This window comes from Scyliorhinus torazame, chromosome 1 (genome assembly GCF_047496885.1).
Source record: "Scyliorhinus torazame isolate Kashiwa2021f chromosome 1, sScyTor2.1, whole genome shotgun sequence".
Classification (NCBI taxonomy): domain Eukaryota; kingdom Metazoa; phylum Chordata; class Chondrichthyes; order Carcharhiniformes; family Scyliorhinidae; genus Scyliorhinus; species Scyliorhinus torazame.
The window spans coordinates 56,690,210-56,709,253 of record NC_092707.1 but is presented as its reverse complement, the minus strand read 5'-3'; the positions used below and the strand labels follow the sequence as shown (position 1 = coordinate 56,709,253).

Genomic DNA, 19,044 nt, shown 5'->3' with positions numbered 1-19,044 from the left:
TGTGACAAAATCCTTGTGAAAAATGATGGCGACTGGTGAATGACTTGAAAGTTCCCAGCTGATTATTGTGCTTCTGCAGGCAATATTAACCATTGCTGGAACTGCTGATGTATGACCTGGAATGTTGGATTCAAGAAAATCTACTCGTCTGTCCACAATTCCATTGAATCGCTTATTGTCACAAGTAGGCTTCAAATGAAATTACTGTGAAAAGCCCCTAGTCGCCACATTCCGGCGCTGGTACGGGAATTGAATCGTGCTGCTGGCCTGCCTTGGTCTGCTTTAAAAGTCAGCTCTTTAGCCCTGTGCTAAACCAGCCCCATTGTTGCATACAGTCAAAGATTTTCCTCTGACTTACCATGGTTCCTCCGTTTTCTTGCTGCACTTTGTGTGTACTAGTGGATATTGATATACAAGGAAGAGGAATTATGTTTGGGATCTGTGCCACAGCTATTGATTGGGTGTCGGTGTTTTATTTGCACTTTGCCATCATTTTTTTGTTATTCCCATTTTATACTGTTGAGCTGCTCGCAGAAAAATACTTTTCACTGTACCTCGGTACACGTGACAATAAACAAATCCAATCCAATAATGTACCCCATGGCTCCTCCCTCTTTTTTAAAAAAGGAAGCCACTAAAGTTGGAAGATTTTGAAGACTGAATAGAGCAAATAATTGTCAAACAATGGTTATTTTTTATTTACAATATTCCTCTTATTCAAAAGACATGATAGTTTTGCAGTAGGAAAACTTACTCCTTCCGTAACTAATAACAGATAAGGTAACAAATTCCCTTTTCAGTAACTTGATAAAATGTCAAGTTGATAACTTGACTTTCAGCTTCCTCACTGGAGAAAAGTGGCTGAGTAACTCACTGGATGTCAATCCAGTATCGAGAGGCTGGGGTTCTGGTCCTCTGCTCACTGTCTCCGCAGGCCTGAATATTCAGTGAGATGACAACCTAGTATTTGGACCCCACAGATCTCATCTCCACTTGCTAGGGCTGGCTACACTGGGGCTTACACCCATAACTTTCCAGGTTGGATATGTTAATACTGCCACAAATTCACTCCCAGAATGTAAATTTTTAATCAAACTTAATTTAGAATGATCAGTTTTACTGATTATATTCTGTACTAATTATCTTGTTGTGTCCAGGCCAACAGTTTGAAAATACATGGAAGTCAGTTGGGTCACAAATTCTTAATATTCCTCTAGGTCTGTTTTTGCGGCACATGATCTTGGCTTACAACAAACTGTCCTTCAGTCAGGTTTATAAGCTTTACACAGCTTTACAGCAGTATTACCAAAGCTATGAAAAGATATCTTCCAAGACAGCAGAAAGAGAAGACACCGATATGGAATTAACCTCTTTAGATCTAGATGGAAAGATGGAAAAAAAGGAACTAGAATTTCCAACAAGGTAAGATTCATCAAAGAGTAACAACATTTGCTGCCAAAGAGAGAATGCTGGAAAATCTCAGCAGGCCTGGCAGCACCTGTAGGGAGAGAAAAGAGCTAACGTTGAGTCCAGATGACCCTTTGTCACTTTGACAAAGGGTTATCTGGACTCAAAATGTTAGCTCTTTTCTCTCCCTACAGATGCTGCCAGACCTGCTGAGATTTTCCAGCATTTTCTCTTTGGTTTCAGATTCCAGCATCCGTAGTAATTTGCTTTTAATAACATTTGCTGATTGCTTGAAGGAGAATGAAAACATAGGTGGGGAAGCTACTTTCAAGAAGTATTCCTCATCTTGTATTTTTTCATCTTCTGTCAACTCCTTCAATTTGCTTAGAATATTTTTGAAATAAACTTTTGTCCTGTGAACGCCTATCATTTAAATTCTCTACAGAACCGGGTAGCTGCTGAATCGATTTTGGTCCTACATTGCATATTTTTTCCTCTACCAATATAAAGTGGTTTGTAGGCTAGACCTGCCACACTAATAGGAACTCACCAAGGTTCCTTAGGCAGCACACTATAAAAGGCTAGGAACCCCCCCCCCCAAAAAATAGTCTGTCTACCATCTATCTACAAGGCACAAGTCAGGAGTGTAATGGAATACTCTACACTTGCCTGGATGAGTGCAGCTCCAACAACAACACAAGAAGCTTGACACTATCCAGGACAAAATAGCCCATTTGATTGATACCCTTTCCACAAACATTCAACCCCTACCCCACCGACAAACTGTGGTAGCCTGGGTACCATCTACAAGATGCACTGCGGGAACTCGCCGAGGTTCCTTAGCACCTTCCAAACTCATGACCAATACCATCTAGAAGGACGAGCAGCAGATGCCTAGGAACCCCACCACCTGGAGTTCCCCTCCAAGTCACTCACCTCCCCGACTTGAAAATATATTGCCATTCCTTCACTGTTGCTGGATCAAAATCCTGGAACTCCCTCCCGAACAACACTTGGGTGTACCTCCATCTCGAGGACTGCAGTTTTTCAAGAAGGCAATTCACCACCACCTTCTGAAGGGTAGCTAGGGATGGGCAATAAATGCTGGCTGAATTAGCGATGCCCACATTTTTGAAAAGGTACAGTCTACAGACTACCTAATAGTGGAACGGAGGTAAAGGAAGAAATAGGCAGTATGTGTAGAGAATTGAGTAAAACAAACATAGAATAATAATCCTGGGGGATTTCAACTACCCTGCTATTAATTGGACAGAAATAGGTAAAGGAGATGAGGGTTCCCACATGGTATACCAGATTCCTTTCAAGTCCAACAAGGGAATATTTACTATTGGATCAAGTAATGGGGAATTAACCAGTGCAGATAAGAGAAAGAAAAGTAGGGACATTTAGGTAATAGTGACCATAACATAATATTCTTTAAAATGGTGATAAAGAAGGATATAAGCATGCCAAAAAACAAGTTCATGAATTAAAGGAAGGTTGATATTGAAGAGCTGAGAATATAACTTGAAAAAATAAAATGGGCAGCCATATTGGCAAACGGAACAAAATAGAAACACTATAGAAGACATTTAAAACCGTGTTCAACAGAGTTGCACTACAGGTTAGTAAGACCATAAAAAACAAACCAAAATTAGTTTATTTCTAGAGGGATATAATTGTAAAATAGGGAAGCCCTCTACCGAATCATGTTTAGACTACACTTTGAAAGTATGACGTGCAGTTTTGGTCTCCATAGTGTAAAAAGTATATTGAGGCAAAGAAGAAATACAACGATGATAACAGAAATGCCGAGGTATACATATCAGTAAAGGATGAACAGGCAGGGTCTCTCTTCACTTGTAAAAACAAGGTAAAGTGGTGACCTAATAGAAGAAATTAAAATTATGAAAGGTTTAATAGTGGATCAGTAGGGAAGAACATACCTAGGGGACATCAATATACGATGGTCCCCAAGAAATCCAATAGTGAATTCAGAAGAAACTTCTTTGCTCAAATATTGGTGAGAATGTCGAACTCGCTCCCATTGGAAAAGAATAATGTCGACATTCCCTGTTCCAGTCCTACTCCAGCCCCGTCCCACAACTCTTTTATCAGTACATTGGCGATTTTCGATGCTGCTTCATGTTCCCGTCTGGACCTGGAAAATGTATTAATTTAGCTTCCAATTTTCATCCCTCTATCATCTTCACATGGACATCTCTGACACTTCTCTTCCCTTCCTTGACACCTCTATTTCCATTTTTGAGGGACCCAGACCTTCCTGCTGCTTGCCATTTCAACTCACCGTCTCATGCCCGTCCTTCGCTTAGGAGCGGACTTAACATTGAGTTCAGCAACTTCAGACTGTGAACTCTCTCCTCCACCTTCACCCCATTTTTATTTATTTATTTATTTTCCTACCTATATTTTCACAAGAGAGACGACTGAGAAACTTACACACCAAATTTCAGTAAACAGGGAGGGAAATGGAAGAAAAAAAAACAGGAAATGGCAACCCCGAGGCAAACTGCAGAGGGAACCCAGACCACCTCCCCAATCAAAAAATTGTCTTTACTTCTTTGGAGGCGGCAACTCCTATTTTTATTTCCATCAGTTCATTTTCGATCTTAACCGGTTGCCCATTTAGCAATCGTTTTTTTAGGGAGACTGATTCTGCAGCTTTGCGTGGCTATGATGGTAGCTGCTATTGTGTCTCCTTTCTCCAGCTAATGTGCTATCTATATATCACTCTTTCCCTTTGATGTTATTCACCCTGTGGATCCAGCTTTCAGCATTTACGTGTGAATTTCCTTGTCTCTCCATTTTGAAGTTACCTCTTCTATACCCCATTGTTTTCTCCTAGTCATATCGGTAAACATTTGCTTTTCTCACTGATATGCTAATTCGCATCTCAAAATCTCTTCAGACAGCTGCCTTGTTTTATTCTCCATTTTATTTTTTAATTTTCTCCCAATTCTTCATGCTGAAAAAAAGAGACATGCTGTTGAAACTTTTCATCTTGCACCCATCAGGACAGAATTGCAAAAATACCAACTCTGAAAGGGAACGACAATTTATATTGCTTGAGAGGAAGCTGCTGTTTGGTTGGCAACTGGATTCTGATATAGAGGCATTGCCATGTTGACTGACTGATCAGTGGATTGCCATGGGGAAGAAACAGAGAATAGGAGTTCCCTAAGCTTTCTTTTAGTTGAAAAGGTGCAATGTGTGACATGTTCTTTCTGTTTTCAAAAGAAGGGGCCCTGTGTTGTGAATATGTAGCTTCTTGCACATGTAAGTGAGCCATGCTCCAAGCCTGACTGATGATCATAAATTGGTTGCTCATGTAATTCTTGACACAATTGGATTGTTTAGTAAGTGTCCAATTGTAGAATCACATCCAATGAGCTTTGTAAGCGTGGCTGGTTGGGTATGGTCAGTACATAGCCTGTTGTGAGCAGTCCATCACTCGTTGAAATGTACGGCCTACACACCTGGCATCACACTGACACTGAAATACATATACCACATTATTAATTTGCGTGGTAGACCGAGCGTCTTTACGGCTTGATAATTCCGCCCAGCTGAGTGCAGTGTGAAAGGTTTGGGTGGCATATCTCTTCTTCAGCAGTACTCCAATACCTTATTCATTACTGAACCTTCAGGTTCAGGTGGCTCCTGATTGACATCTAAGATGGGACCATGTATGGAACTGTATTTGAAGTGGAATTACCATTTTTTCATTTTGATACCAATGAATTTGGATGCCCAAAATGGCAATCTGTCATGGGTTAATTAAAAATGAAGCAAAACAAATTGATCTTATTTTTCTTATATTATTATGATTACAAACACCCTGCTTTCTTCTTTAAACCAACAGGATATTGATCAAAATCTAGTCTTTGCCCCATAAACACAACAGTTCCCATTTTAGCTGATGCCGGTTTGCAACTTGTGCAGACAGTCAAAATGCTAAGTGATCCCACAACCAATGGATCTGACCAAAGTTTTGCAGTCCTGCCACATCCAGCTATGAATGGTGATGGACCACTAATGGGAAGAGGAGACTTTATGAACATTCCACCCTCAAGGCTGAGGCATTGGTGGCCATCTTCAGCCAGAAATGTCCAGTGGATGATCCATATTGGCCTCCTATTCTAGTCTTCAAGGCTCCGGCTCCAGTCTTCAGTCTATTTGATCCACTTCACCTGATATCACAAATTGGCCAAATACATGGGAAATAGCAATGACAGTAGGCCCCGACAACATCCCAGATACCATGTTGAAGATCTGTCTCCAGACCCAACTGCGCCTCTACAATACTGGTATCTATCTATCCAACAAAGTAGAAAATTACCTAGTTATATCATAGAATCATAGAATTTACTGTGCAGAAGGAGGCCATTCGGCTCATCGAGCCTGCACCAGCTCTTGGAAAGAGCACCCTAGTTAAGCCCTCACCTCCACCCTATCCCTGTAACCCCACTTAACCTTTTGGACACTAAGGGGCAATTTAGCATGGCCAGTCCACCTAACCTGCACATCTTTGGACTGTGGGAGGAAACTGGAGCACCCGGAGGAAACCCACGCAGACACGGGGAGAAAGTGCAAACTCCACACAGTCAACCAAGGCTGGAATCGAACCTCGGTCCTTGGTGTTGTGAGGCAGCAGTGCTAAGCACTGTGCTGCCCATATCCTGTCTAGAAAAAGTTTCTCCTGTCTATTCACAATTATTAGCAAAATAACGGAAGGTGTTGACAACAGTGTTATCAAACAGCAGCACTTGCTCTTGAATAGCCTTCTCGCTGATCCCTAGTTTGGATTCCACCAAGACCACTCGGCTCCAGACCTCATTATAGCCTTAGTTCAAAGAATTGGATGCCGGAGGCTAATAGCCCTTGACATCAACGCGGCATTCAACTGTGTGTGGAATCTAGGAACCCTCACAAAATTAAAGTCAATTGGAATCAGGGTGAAAATTCTTTACTAGCTGGAGCCATAGGGCTGGATTCTTCGGCCGCACCCGCCGCAAGATCGCCACGGATGGGACAGGTACCATGTAAAGATCCGTTGACCTTTATCGGGAATTTCCAGTTGTTGGGTGGGCGTAGCACAAAAGAGAGCGGTTGTAGTTGGAAACCAATCATTGCAGCACCAGAACATTGCACAGGAGGTCCTCAGGCGGTCCTAGGCCCAACCATCTTCAGATGCTTCAATTACCTTCCTTCCATCAGAAGTGGGGATATTCACTGACGATTGCAGTCTTCAGTTCCATTTGCAACTGTGTAGATAATGAAGCAGCCCTTGTCCACATGGAGCAAGACCTGGACCATGTCCAGGCTTGGACTGATAATGGCAAATAATATTTGCATCACACAATGACCAATCCAACAAGAGAGATTCCAAGCACTTTCCCTTTAATATTCAATAGTATTACCAGCCCTGAATGCCTACTATTAGTATCCTGGGGCTCACCACTGACTAGAAACTCAATTAGACCAGCCTTACAAATACTGTGGCTGCTAGAGCAGGTCAGATTTAATATTTCGCAGCGAGTGACTCCCCTTCTGACTCCTCAAAGCGTGTCCACTATCTATAAGGAATGTGATGGAATACTCGCCGCTTTGCTGGATAGGTGAAATTCCAACAACATTCAAGTAGCTCAACATCATTCAGGCCAAAGCAGGCCACGTGATTGGCACCCACACCACCATGTTGAACATTCATTCCCTCCATCACTGCAGAAAATGGCTGCAGGTGCACTGCAGCAACTTTCAAACTCTCAATCTCTGTCGTCTAAAATCTTTGTTCATATGTTTTTGTAAAAAGCTGTTCAATAAGGCAATTAATCTGGTTTAAAAACACACTTGTTACATAAAAATAATTGTTTTTCCCAGCAGTAGTGTGATATGCCAGGGTTGGACAGAACCAAAGTGTCCTCGCACCAGTGTGAAATCTTTGTTCTTTTGGTAACACAGATGCTGCAGGTCACTTCCCCAAAATCACGAGCGCAGCCTAGCGAAGAAGGAAAGTATTCTTAGGTTTCCCTTGACAAATGACTATGCCCCGCTTCACTCATTCTTCCCTCTCACTATACAGTGCTTGGCTCTCTTCTCCGGTTTCTGCTTCTGCGTCTCTTTTTTGCCCTGCTGCTGTTTCTTGGATCAGCTATGTTACCCCATCTGCCCTGATTCTCTGGCTGTTACTTATACCTATCCTGGCTCCCTGACTTTTGTTGCTCTTACTGCTTTAACTTTGTGCACCTTTATAGCTGTCAATGTTGTGCAGTTATGTAGCAACTGATGTGAACAGGCAAAACCATTTTTGTCAGAAGTCTAGAATGGTGTCTCTCATGTGATTAGTTCAGGATCTTATCTATTTTGTTGAATTGCTGCGATTGTATCAATGCAAACTCAATAGCAATGAAACATTCGTATCTCTATCAACCTGTAATTTGTAATCTTCAATTATCAACTAAAATTCTATTTCCTTGCCACCACAGGAACATGTACTTCAGCTAGGTTCAGTGAATTGGAGGAGTAAATTAACAAATAAAGCTCAGCTTTATTAAATATGTAGCAAATAAAAGTGCCTTCAATTATTGATGCTACAATATTATTTGATAGGGATGAAGAAATTGTTGACAGGGGACCTCTGTCCCAGAAACAAGCAGAATATTTCCTTGCTCAACAGGTATGCTACGACTATTTTTATTCCTTTTCTTTTAAGTTCTGGCGCTTGCTATGATAAATATTTTGGGTACAAATAGCTGTCCTACATGTCTCGCTAGTGGCACAGGCCAGGGATCAATCTTTGGATCTTCTTGGTCTTTGTGACTCAATACCAAACTGGCTGATGGATCTATTCACGGTCATGAGAGAGCATATTATTTCACAACTATAGAACCATTACCTGTTTTTGCTTGCACTTGCAAAGTATTACTTATCTGGATTTGCTGGTGTTAGGACTGTGATTAGTCTACTGGCCAGGAGTCTTTTGCTATTTTTCAACATAGAAGTCTATCAGACATTGACCTGCTAACAGTTGTAATCCTCCCCTGTTGATCACACTATGTTTACTTTCAAAAATGGTCATTGGATCTACCCTTAACCTTTTTTTTTAAACAAATGTTGTTCCCACCTCTAAAATGGATAAATAAGATGGGAGGTAAGTAAGGGGATTCTAATTCCACCTTTCAGAGGAGTCAGAATAAATAATATTTGGAAAATAAGTTTTAAAAAGATGAGACTATTCTGTTTATCTGCTGCTGGTTCACATTCATTTAATAAGTTGTTTGGATGGTAGTGGTTGGAGAAAACGCCTTCTGGAGTGTAAAGGAGTTTTGATGTGGACATCTTCAAGTAATTCAAGTAAGATTAACATTGCAATAGTGTTTTCCATATTTAGAATGGATATTAAACTCAAAAGAACCCTATTCAACATGAATAAGGATATCTGCTATTTTTCTCTGGGGTTATTTAACCAAATGGTTGTACAAATGTAATATTTAATGTTGATTTTGAAGCATAAGTAATACACTGGTTTAGCTTGCCCTGGACCAGCATAGAAAACAAGTTTGTATTTAGTACAGGCAGATGGCCATTCTCTCGGAGATAATCTTGTATAAATATAGAATTAAATTCTGCTCGGTCTGCATTTAAAACAATTAGCTAATAGTATGGGTGTCACCATTGGCTAGTTTATCAGCTTTGCTTGTGCAAAAAGACAAATATGGATTTTTAATTTTGTAGGCATCACTGTTGAAAAACAATGAAAACAAGGCTCTTTCACCAGCTGCTCTACAGAAAGAACTGAATAACTTACTCAAATTTAATCCTGATTTTTCAGAAGCTGTAAGTATTCAAATTCTAAATCTCTGATTTAAATTCTTCCTTCTTATAATTAATCTATTTGTAATTATGTTTTTGGAATGTTGTTTTACATATTTAAATGTTGACAAAGGATCTTTTGAAAGGCTGCAACAGTACATTACTGATGACTGAACATACATTTTCTGGAGATGTTACATTTTAATAATTAATATATAAAGTAAAGGTTGGTAACATTTCTGTACTCAGCCATGGATAGTTTGCCTTCTTTTCCCACCTCTCCAAAACTGGTTGCCAATTCCGTTGCAAATAATAATGATAATCGCTTATTGTCACAAGTAGGCTTCAATAAAGTTACTGTGAAAGCCCCTAGTCACCACATTCCAGCGCCTGTTCGGGGAGGCCGGTAGGGGAATTGAACCCGCGCTGCTGGCATTGTTCTGTATTACAAGCCAGCTGTTTAGCCCACTGTGCTAAACCAGCCCCTATGAATACAGTCCTGAGAGCAAATAAGTTGGACAGGTTCCACATTTCCTCTCCTCCTCCATTCCTAAACCATTGTTGCATTAATTTGAACTGATGAAATAAATTTTGGTATATGGCTGTCACATTTTAATTCCGTGACTGATGGTACATCTCTTCTCCCCCTATGCACTCACACCAGATCTTCATGTATGAAATGACAATGAATTAAGTAGATAGTATTTCTCACAAAATACCTTGGAAAATTTGTTGACGATCTATCACATACATTTTTTAAAATATCATTCTAAGGTAACAGTTACAATATTTAAAATAAATAAATAAATTTTAAGAGTATCCAATTCATTTTTTTCCAATTAAGGGGCAATTTTAGCATGGCCAATCCACCTATCCTGCACATCCTTGGGTTGTGGGGGCGAAACACACGCAAACACTTGGAGAATGTGCAAACTTCACACGGACAGTGACCCAGAGCCTGGATCGAACCTGGGACCTCGGCACTGTGAGGCAGCAGTGCTAACCACTGCGCCACCGTGCTGCCTCACAGTTACAATATTTTAATATATTTATTTATCTTGTGATTTTAGCATTATTTGAGCTACCTAAACAGCCTTCGCGTACAAGACTACTTCAGTGCTATGCACAGCCTCCTTCACTATTTTGATCGGTTGATTCTTACTGGCAGTGACAGCAAAAGCAGTGGAGAGGACGGATTTGGACGTAGTTTACGATATGCGGCTCTCAATCTTGCTGCTTTAAACTGTAGATTTGGTCACCAGTGAGTACTTATCAGTTTTGGTTTTAGTTATTGAGTCCATGCTCCAGACTGCTGCCAAAGAATGCTTTAATTTCTGTGCATACTAAGATTTCCCAAAATTAATAAAGATTGGCACCATAAAATGGGTATGTACCAATACTTGGCCGTTGGAGGCAAGGAACAGCACCAAAGTGGGTGATGTGCGGTAATATCGCCCAACAGCAGCACCACCTCTCTTCAACTTTATTTTAAAAGAAAATAAAAAATTTAGAGTACCCAATTCTCTTTTTTCCAATTAAGGGGCAATTTAATGTTGCCAATCCATTTACCCTGCACATCATTTGGGTTGTGGGAGTGAGACCCACGCTGACCGGGGGAGAATATGCAAACTCCAACCCGGGGCCGAGATTGAACCTGGGTCTTTGGTGCCGTAAGGCAGCAGTGCTAACCACTGTACCACCGTGCCGCCCAGTCTTCCAACTTTAAACATTCCTCTTGGATGTAGCCAAGAAATATTGCTAAAGCAGGCAGGCTGAATGGTTGAAGCATTCTAAATTATCTCTGTATCAGGAGTGAAGTGAGCATGCTAAAGGTGGCCCGAATGACTCTTGCCAAGACATAGAATCCCTACAGTGCAAAAGAAGGCTATTGGCCACCAAGTCTGCACCGATCCTCTCTGAAAACATCCTATCTAGGCCCACTCTTCCATCCTATCCCTGTAAACCCACCTAACCTGCACATCTTTGGACACCATTACAAAAATTGATGGCACTCAATCAGAGATGTGATTTTTTTTGTTGTTGTTGTTGCTATGGCTACATTAAAAAGCATCTATAAACATGCTAGTTTGAACAGCAAGGGGTTGCCAGGAAGTAATTAAAAGTGGAAAACTGCTTCATGAAGTGCTTCTCTAATATAATTGGGACAATTAAGTGCAATTAATGCTACTAAGTTATTATATGTGTCTGCTTGATGACCTGACTTTTATATCTTTGTTTCTGTAGTGAACAGGCCCAGTTTGCTTTACAGGAAGCTATTCGCATTGCCCAAGAATCCAGCGACCATGTTTGTTTACAGCACTGCTTGGTAAGGTGGGGAGAAGAAAAGTGTTGTTTTTCTATAGTCTGTAATTCGGTCTCCACATTTTTCAATCCTCACTAACCCATTTATTTTCGTTTGCTATGAAAAGTAACTCAAATTTTGATATTTTAATTTTTATATACATTCTTCCAAGTTCATTGTGCTATGGATGCTTTGTTTCTAGAGTTGGCTTTACATTCTGGAGCAGATGAAGGGATCTGACAATGCAGTTCTCGTTGAACATTCTGTGAAAAAGGCTGGGCAACTTGGCTTACCTGTGAGTATTTTTAAAAATAGATTTAGAGTACCCAATTCTTTTCGTTTTCCAATTAAGGTTCATTTTAGGGTGTTGTACCTAAATGCACGCGTAACAAAGTATCTGAGCTTGTAGCGCACATTGAAATTAGCGTGTACAATGTTGTGGGCATCACAGACGTGGCTGCAAAGGGGCTCAAGGCTGGGATCTAAATATCCAAGGATATGTGTTCTATCGAAAGGACACGCAGAGGCGACAGGGTTGCCTTGTTGGTAGGAAATCAAATTAACTCGATAGCAAGAAGCAATATGGGGTGGAAGGTGCAGAATCTGTGTGGGTAGAGTTGAGGAATCACAAAGGGAAAAAAGATCCTGGTGGGTGTTATGAACAGGGCCCCTAACAATAATCAGGATGTGGGGCAGAAAATAAATCAGGAGATAGAAACTGCATATAAAAAAAGGCAATATTACAATAATCATGGGGCCTTCAATATGCAGATGAACTGGGAAGATCAGGTTGGTAGCAGATCCCAAGAAAAGGAGTTTATGGGATGTCTACGAGATCTTTTTTTGGGAACAACTTGTGATAGAGTCCACTAGGGAACAGGCAATTCTGGATTTGGTGATGTGTAATGAGACAGACCTGATTACGGTACTTCAGGTGAAGGAACCCTTGGGGGGGCAGTGAGCACAATATGATAGAGTTTACCCTGCAGTCTGAGAGGGAGCGGCTGGAATCAGAATTACAATTAAGTAAAGGTAACTACAAAAATATGAGGGAGAAGCTGGTCAGAGTTGATTAGAAGGGGCGTCTAGCAGGGAAGACAGTGGAACAGCAAATGGCAGGGGTTTGTGGGGCTTATTCGGGACGCACAGCAGAAATTCATCCCAATGAGGAGGAAACATGCAAGGGACAGCATAAAAGCATACGGTGTAGCAAGAATTAGTGGGAAGCCAGAGGATTGGGAAGTCTCTAAAAGAAAGCAGAGGGCAACTAAAAAAGCAATAATGGGGGTTAAGATGAAATATGAGTGAAAGCTAACTAGTAATATAAAAGAAGTTTGCAAATGTTTTTTCGAAATCCAAAAGGTAAGAGAGAGGCAAGAATGGACATTGGACCTGGAAAATGAGGCTGGGGTAATGGGGTAAAAAGAAATAAAGGAACTGAATAGGTACGTTGCATCAGTCTTCACGGTGCAAGACACCAGTGGCATACCAGAACTTCAAGAGAGTCAGAGGGTAGAGGTGAGTGTAGTGGCCATCACTAAGGAGAAGGGGCTGGGGAAGCTGAAAAATCTGGTGGATAAATCACCTGGACTGGATAAACTACACACCAGGGCTCTGAAGGAGATGGCAGAGGAGATTGTGGAGGCATTGATGGTGATCTTTCAGGAATCTCTGGAGTCAGGGAGGGTCCCAGAGGACTGGCAAATGGCTAATGTAGCACCCCTGTTTAAGAAGTGAGGGAGGCAGAAGATGGGAAATTATAGGCCGGTTAGACTGACTTTGGTCGTTGATAAGATTTTAGAGTCCATGAGATTTTAGGATGAGATTGCGGAGTACTTGAAAATGCATGGTGAAATAGGGATGAGTCAGCATGGCTTCGTAAAGTGGAGGTCATGCCTGACATACCTGTTAGAATTCTTTGAGGAGGTAATGAGGAAGTTAGACAAAGGAGAGCCAGTAGACATTATTTATTTGGATTTCCAGAAGGCCTTTAACAAGTGCCGCACAGGAGGCAGCTCAATAAGATAAGAGCCCATGGTGTTAGGGGCAAGGTACTGGCATGGATAGAGGATTTTCTGACTGGCAGAAGGCAGAGAATGTGGTTAAAGGGGTATTTTCAGGATGGCAGTTGGTGGCTAATGGTATTTCGAAGGGGGCAGTGTTGGGACCACAACTATTCACCATATACATTTAACGATCTGGAAGAAGGAACTGAGGGCATTTTTGCTAAGTTTGCAAATGTTACAAAGATATGTAGATGAATAGGTAGTGTTGTGGAAGCGGAGAGGCTAGGATGTTGGCAAAGAAGTTGCAGATGGAGTACAATGTGGAAAAGTGTGGGGTGATGCACTGTAAATTCTATGATAATCTATGGTAGGAAGAATAGAGGCTTAGACTATTTTCTGAATGGGGAAAGGCTTCAGGAATCTGAAGCACAAAGGGACTTAGGAGTCCTCGTTCAGGACTCTCTTAAGGTTTACATGTAGGTTCAGTTTGCAGTTGGGAAGACAAATACAATGTTAGCATTCATTTCGAGAAGGTTAGAATACAAGGGCAGGGATGTACTGCTGAGGCTATATAAAGCTCTGGTCAGACCCCATTTGGAATATTGTGAGCAGTGTCTGGCCATGTATCTAAGGAAGGATGTGCTGGCCTTGGCGGGGTCAAGTGGAGGTTCACAAGAAAGATCCCAGGAATTAAGGGCTTGTCATATGAGGAGTGGTTGAGGATTCTGGGTCTGTACTCGATGAAGTTTAGAAGGGGAGGGGGGATCTCATTGAAACTTAGAGAATACTGAGAGGCCTAGATAGAGTGGACGTGAAGAAGATGTTTCCACTAGTAGGAGAGACTAAACCCAAGGACACAGTCTCAGTCTGAAGGGATGATCCTTTGAAACTGAGATCAGGAGGAATTTTTATAGCCAGAGGGTGGTGAATCTGGAACTCATTGCCGCAGAAGGCTGTGGAGGCCAAGTCACTAATGAAGGCAAGAGAGTTCGAATGAAAAATATATCAGCCATGGTGGAATGGCGGAGCTGACTCGATGGCCCAAATGGCTGATTCTGCTCCTATATCTTATGGTCTTTGTGTTCAGGATAGCTAGGCATAGGCAACAAATACTGCCTTGTCAATGTGTACCACATTGGAAAAAACAACACAAATTATACTCCCATTGTATCAATAACTAACTTCTTGTTTTGTAGTATCTGGCTTCTCTGGGCATTCAATCACTGGTGCAACAAAGGACCTTCTCTGGAAGGTCAGCCAACAAGTTAATGGATGCTATGAAGGATTCTGACATGTTGCATTGGAAACATGGGCTTTCGGAGCTTATTGATGTAAGCATAGCACAGAAAACAGCAATTTGGAAAATGTATGGACAAAGGTACATAATAGCGTATTTATTTTTTTATTGACTCATGGAAATAAATTGTGTGTATTCTATTTTCCATGATTTATTGAGTTATTCCATAACTGAGAATGGGCAAATAATAAGCTGTGTCTAGTCCATATGTAGTTCTGTTACTTTCTGCTCGGTTTCCAAAAACATACAGTGAGAGCTTTACAAAAAATAATAATCTAAAAATATAATTATTTTCCCTCAATGAGAAGAAAGTAACCTGACTTTTTTCAGTTCTGTCCTATCACTTAACAGAGATTAGAACTGGACCTCTGGACTCTGGAACTATATTCAATTGGGTATTCTTCTCCAGTGAGTCTGGGCAGTGATTATTAGCAAACTGATTTGTTAGAGGGAAGGAAAATGGACATCACAATGGAACCTGAACACTATTATCCACCCCCCCCCCACCCTTTTTTGTGTACTCCAGAAGAGGGTTGATGCCAAGTTTGCAACCTGGCTCTGATGTTGCCTTGTTCTATATTGCTTAATAACACAATTAGGTTTACCTACTATGTGAAACGTTCAAGAGTATTTAGAGTCATAGAGGTTTACAGCATGGAAACAAGCCCTTCAGCCCAACTTGTCCATGCCGCCCAGTTTTGTTACCACTAAGCTAGTCCCTATTGCCTGCAATTGGCCCATATCCCTCTATATTCATCTTATCCATATAACTATAGTGCAGGAGGCAGTAAAGAAGGCTAATGATATGTTGGCCTTCATTGCAAGAGGTTTCGAGTATAGAAGCAGGGATGAGTTGTTGCAATTATTCAGGGCCTTGGTGAGGCCACACCTGGAGTGTTGTGTGCAGTTTTGGTCTTCTTTGAGGAAGGATGTTCTTGCTCTCGAGGGAATGCAGTGAAGGTTTACCAGTCTGATTCCAGGGATGGCGACACTGCCATATGAGGAGAGATTGACTAGGTTGGAATCGTTTTCGCTGCCATTCAGAAGACTGAGGGGGGATCTCATAGAGACTTACAAAAATTTTTCACCCAAAGAGTGGTGACCCTGTGGAATTCATTACCACAGGAAGTAGTTGATGCTAAAACCTTGAATATATTCAAGAGGCGGCTAGATATAGCACTTGGGGAGAATGGGATCAAAGGCTATGGGGAGAAAGCAGGATTAGGCTATTGAGTTGGATGATCAACCATGATCGTGATGAATGATGGAGCAGGCTCGAAGGGCCAAAAGGCCTCCTCCTGCTCCTATCTTCTATGTATCTATGTAACTATCAAAATGTTTTTTAAAAGACGAAAGTTATGATTTCTAATAAATAATTCACAGCACTAATGGTCAGTGTTTCATTTTTATTGATGTAGCACAATGGCACTACAACAAACACAGCTTCTTCTGTACATGCACAGCCTGGAGTCTGTAAACATGGATATTCATCAAAATAACACTGAGGCAATGGCTGTAGTACTGTGTCACCTTGCAGAACTTCATGCAGAACAGGTAAGTCAGCTTTTGTGGGTTTTTTTTCCCCACACCTTTTGTCTTCGCTGCCCTTTTTTTCTGCAAGCATTGGCACCTTCATAGGATCATAGAATTGACAGTGCAGAAGGCGGCCATTCAGCCCATCATTCCTCACCAGCCCTTGGGAAGGCACCCTACTTAAGGCAACACCTCCACCCTATCCCCGTAACCCAGTAACCCCATCTAACCTATTTGGGCGCTAAGGGTAATTTATCATGGCCAATCTACCTAACCTGCACATCTTTGGACTATGGGAGGAAACCGGAGCACCCGGAGGAAACCCCTCTAGACATTGGGAGGATGTGCGGACACCACACGGACAGTGACCCATGCTGGGAATCAAACCCAAGTCCCTGGCACTGTGAAGCAACAATGCAAACCACTGTCCTTGGTGGCTCATTCACTCTTAGGATCGATGTGCCCTGTCCAACTTGTAGCGCCCTGTCCAACTTGTAGCGGGAGGGTTCTTCCCCCTCCCCCATCAACTCAGCAAACATCTTTGCAAAGTATTCAGTTGGCCTCAGGCCCTCCACGATTCTCAAGTTTTGCCTCCTCGACCTGTTCTCCAGGTCCTCCACCTTGGCTCTGAGCTCTTTGTTGACCTCGACCATCCTCTGCAGCTCCTCGCCCATCGAGGTGAACTGGTTACTGTGTTGTGGCAATGCCTCCTCCCCCCACTTCAACTTCACTCCTTGCTCCCGGCACTTCGACCAACGTCTTCATCACTGCCGCCTTACCAGGGCAATCGCCTCATCCACCCACTTTTTTTTTTCCGGGGTGCTTAAGCCTGTAATTTTCCAAATTCAAGGGCCTAATACAAGTTTCAAGACAGTGATGCAGAATTGGGTGAATGCTGCGCCGAGCATGTTATCTCTCTACTGAAATACTTGGTTTCCTCTCAGTATTCCTCAACGGTTGTGCAGGTGAGATTGGGACCTGAGCAAGATGGCCTTGAACCTGTCTCCCACTCTGTGCTTACATCTGTTACACCTGTTACATGTTTTTACTGCAGCTGGAATGTTGTATTATCTAGAAAGTCTTACAATCTGAAAAATGAATGATTTAAATTCTGTACTTCACAATATTCGTTAGAAACTCGGTATCATTTAAAATTGTTAAAAGGACTTTTTCTTTTGATTTCGGAAGATTCATATAAGATTTATGTGGGTTATTTGGCCAAGACCAGTTGCTAAACTGAACCACGAGAGGGAGCTGATGAAACTTTGATGGAGATGGCCATGACTGGAAGCTGTTAAGGGTTTGTCTCCATGCTATTAATTTGACTCTTTCACATTTCTCAAACTGGTAATCCCTTCCAAACAAATTGAAGTGAACTTGAAAATTTGAATTAGTCATATGACCTTTGTTTCTGAAAAAAAATCAATTATAATGATTAAATGCCATCTTGTGGTGAAGCCAAGTTCCTGAAATAATTTTTTGTCAAAAGATTAGCAACTTGGGTATCAAACTCCATTAAATATAAAGCAAGAGAAATTCAATTTGCTTTTTTTTCCCAAATTGATTCTCATATCCAAAAGGGACCCAAGCAGTAGAAATACTATCAAAATCGAATGTTAAATGCATGCTTGATTGTGATTGTTAACATAAAGTGTATATTTTTGGACTTGTAGGGCTATTACTCAGCTGCTTCCGAAATCCTGAAGCATTTAAAAGACCGGTTTCCTCCCCACAGTCAGCATGCAAAGGTATGCTGATAATTGTGCTTGCAGTAATTGTTTGATACAGAAGATGTCATCTTTAGTTACATTTTAAAACTGGTTACTGTCATTTAACAAAAGGTGTAATCACTCTTGAGAACAGGTTATAACCATTCTTCAAATCAGGTATACAATATTTTTTCTGCAGTGGATTGATAATTACATTTCTAAAAGTGTTTACTTTGTTTTCTTGCCGCAGGGTTATTGGGAAGAAAGGGTTAGTGCCTTAACAGCTACTTTTATTTTGAATGAATTAGGGGAGCTACAGTAGTGGACTCGCCAACACTAAGGGCATTCAAATGGTCATTGGATAGACATATGGACGATAAGGGAATAGTGTAGATGGGCTTTAGAGTGGCGCAACATCGCGGGCCGAAGGGCCTGTACTGCGCTGCAATGTTCTATGTTCTACAAGTTTAGTCCTTAACCTGCCATCGGATGGATTGGCATAAAAACTTCAGTTTCTGTAAAATCTGGAGATGTGTTTGAAAATTAATCATTTAGGTTTCAAATGACTATAAAAAAGCTCCTACGTCTGTTTTCACCATCAGTGCAGACCTCGTATTGGACTCAGTGGAAATAGTCCGTGAACTGGAGAACCAGCTCGCTTCGCCAGTTTGATGGGATATAGGTTTGGGACCATACCTACTACGTTGCTAAGTTTCTTGCCTGAAGTGAAAAAAAAAGTAGAGGCCATAAATCTCCTCATAGAATCATAGAATTTACAATGCAGAAGGAGGCCATTCGTCTCATCGAGTCTGCACCGGCTCTTTGAAAGGGCACCCTACCTGACTTCCGGGTGCGGCGATGACCAGCTGAGTCGCACGTTTCGGCAGCTCCCGGTGAAACGGACTTTTGGGCTCTTGATAGGAGCCCCAACGGCAATTTTGACGGCTAAAAACACTG

The 19,044-nt window shown here is 41.5% G+C and overlaps 1 protein-coding gene across 6 annotated transcripts in view; it reads left to right on the top strand.

Annotated features, from left to right (window-relative positions):
* The window catches only part of anapc5 (anaphase promoting complex subunit 5), a 70,025-nt gene that overhangs the window by 15,451 nt on the left and 35,530 nt on the right, over positions 1 to 19,044 (top strand). For all 6 annotated transcript variants that reach the window (XR_011940008.1, XM_072495138.1, XM_072495135.1 and 3 more), the window contains 9 exons: positions 1,218 to 1,422; positions 8,038 to 8,104; positions 9,163 to 9,264; positions 10,311 to 10,501; positions 11,485 to 11,566; positions 11,745 to 11,837; positions 14,745 to 14,926; positions 16,264 to 16,399; positions 18,052 to 18,126. Coding sequence is in view for 5 of the 6 variants with exons in the window: in XM_072495138.1 (XP_072351239.1) it covers positions 1,218 to 1,422; positions 8,038 to 8,104; positions 9,163 to 9,264; positions 10,311 to 10,501; positions 11,485 to 11,566; positions 11,745 to 11,837; positions 14,745 to 14,926; positions 16,264 to 16,399; positions 18,052 to 18,126 (1,133 nt within the window). In the remaining variant the exon portion in view is untranslated. The remainder of the gene's footprint in view (positions 1 to 1,217; positions 1,423 to 8,037; positions 8,105 to 9,162; positions 9,265 to 10,310; positions 10,502 to 11,484; positions 11,567 to 11,744; positions 11,838 to 14,744; positions 14,927 to 16,263; positions 16,400 to 18,051; positions 18,127 to 19,044) is intronic.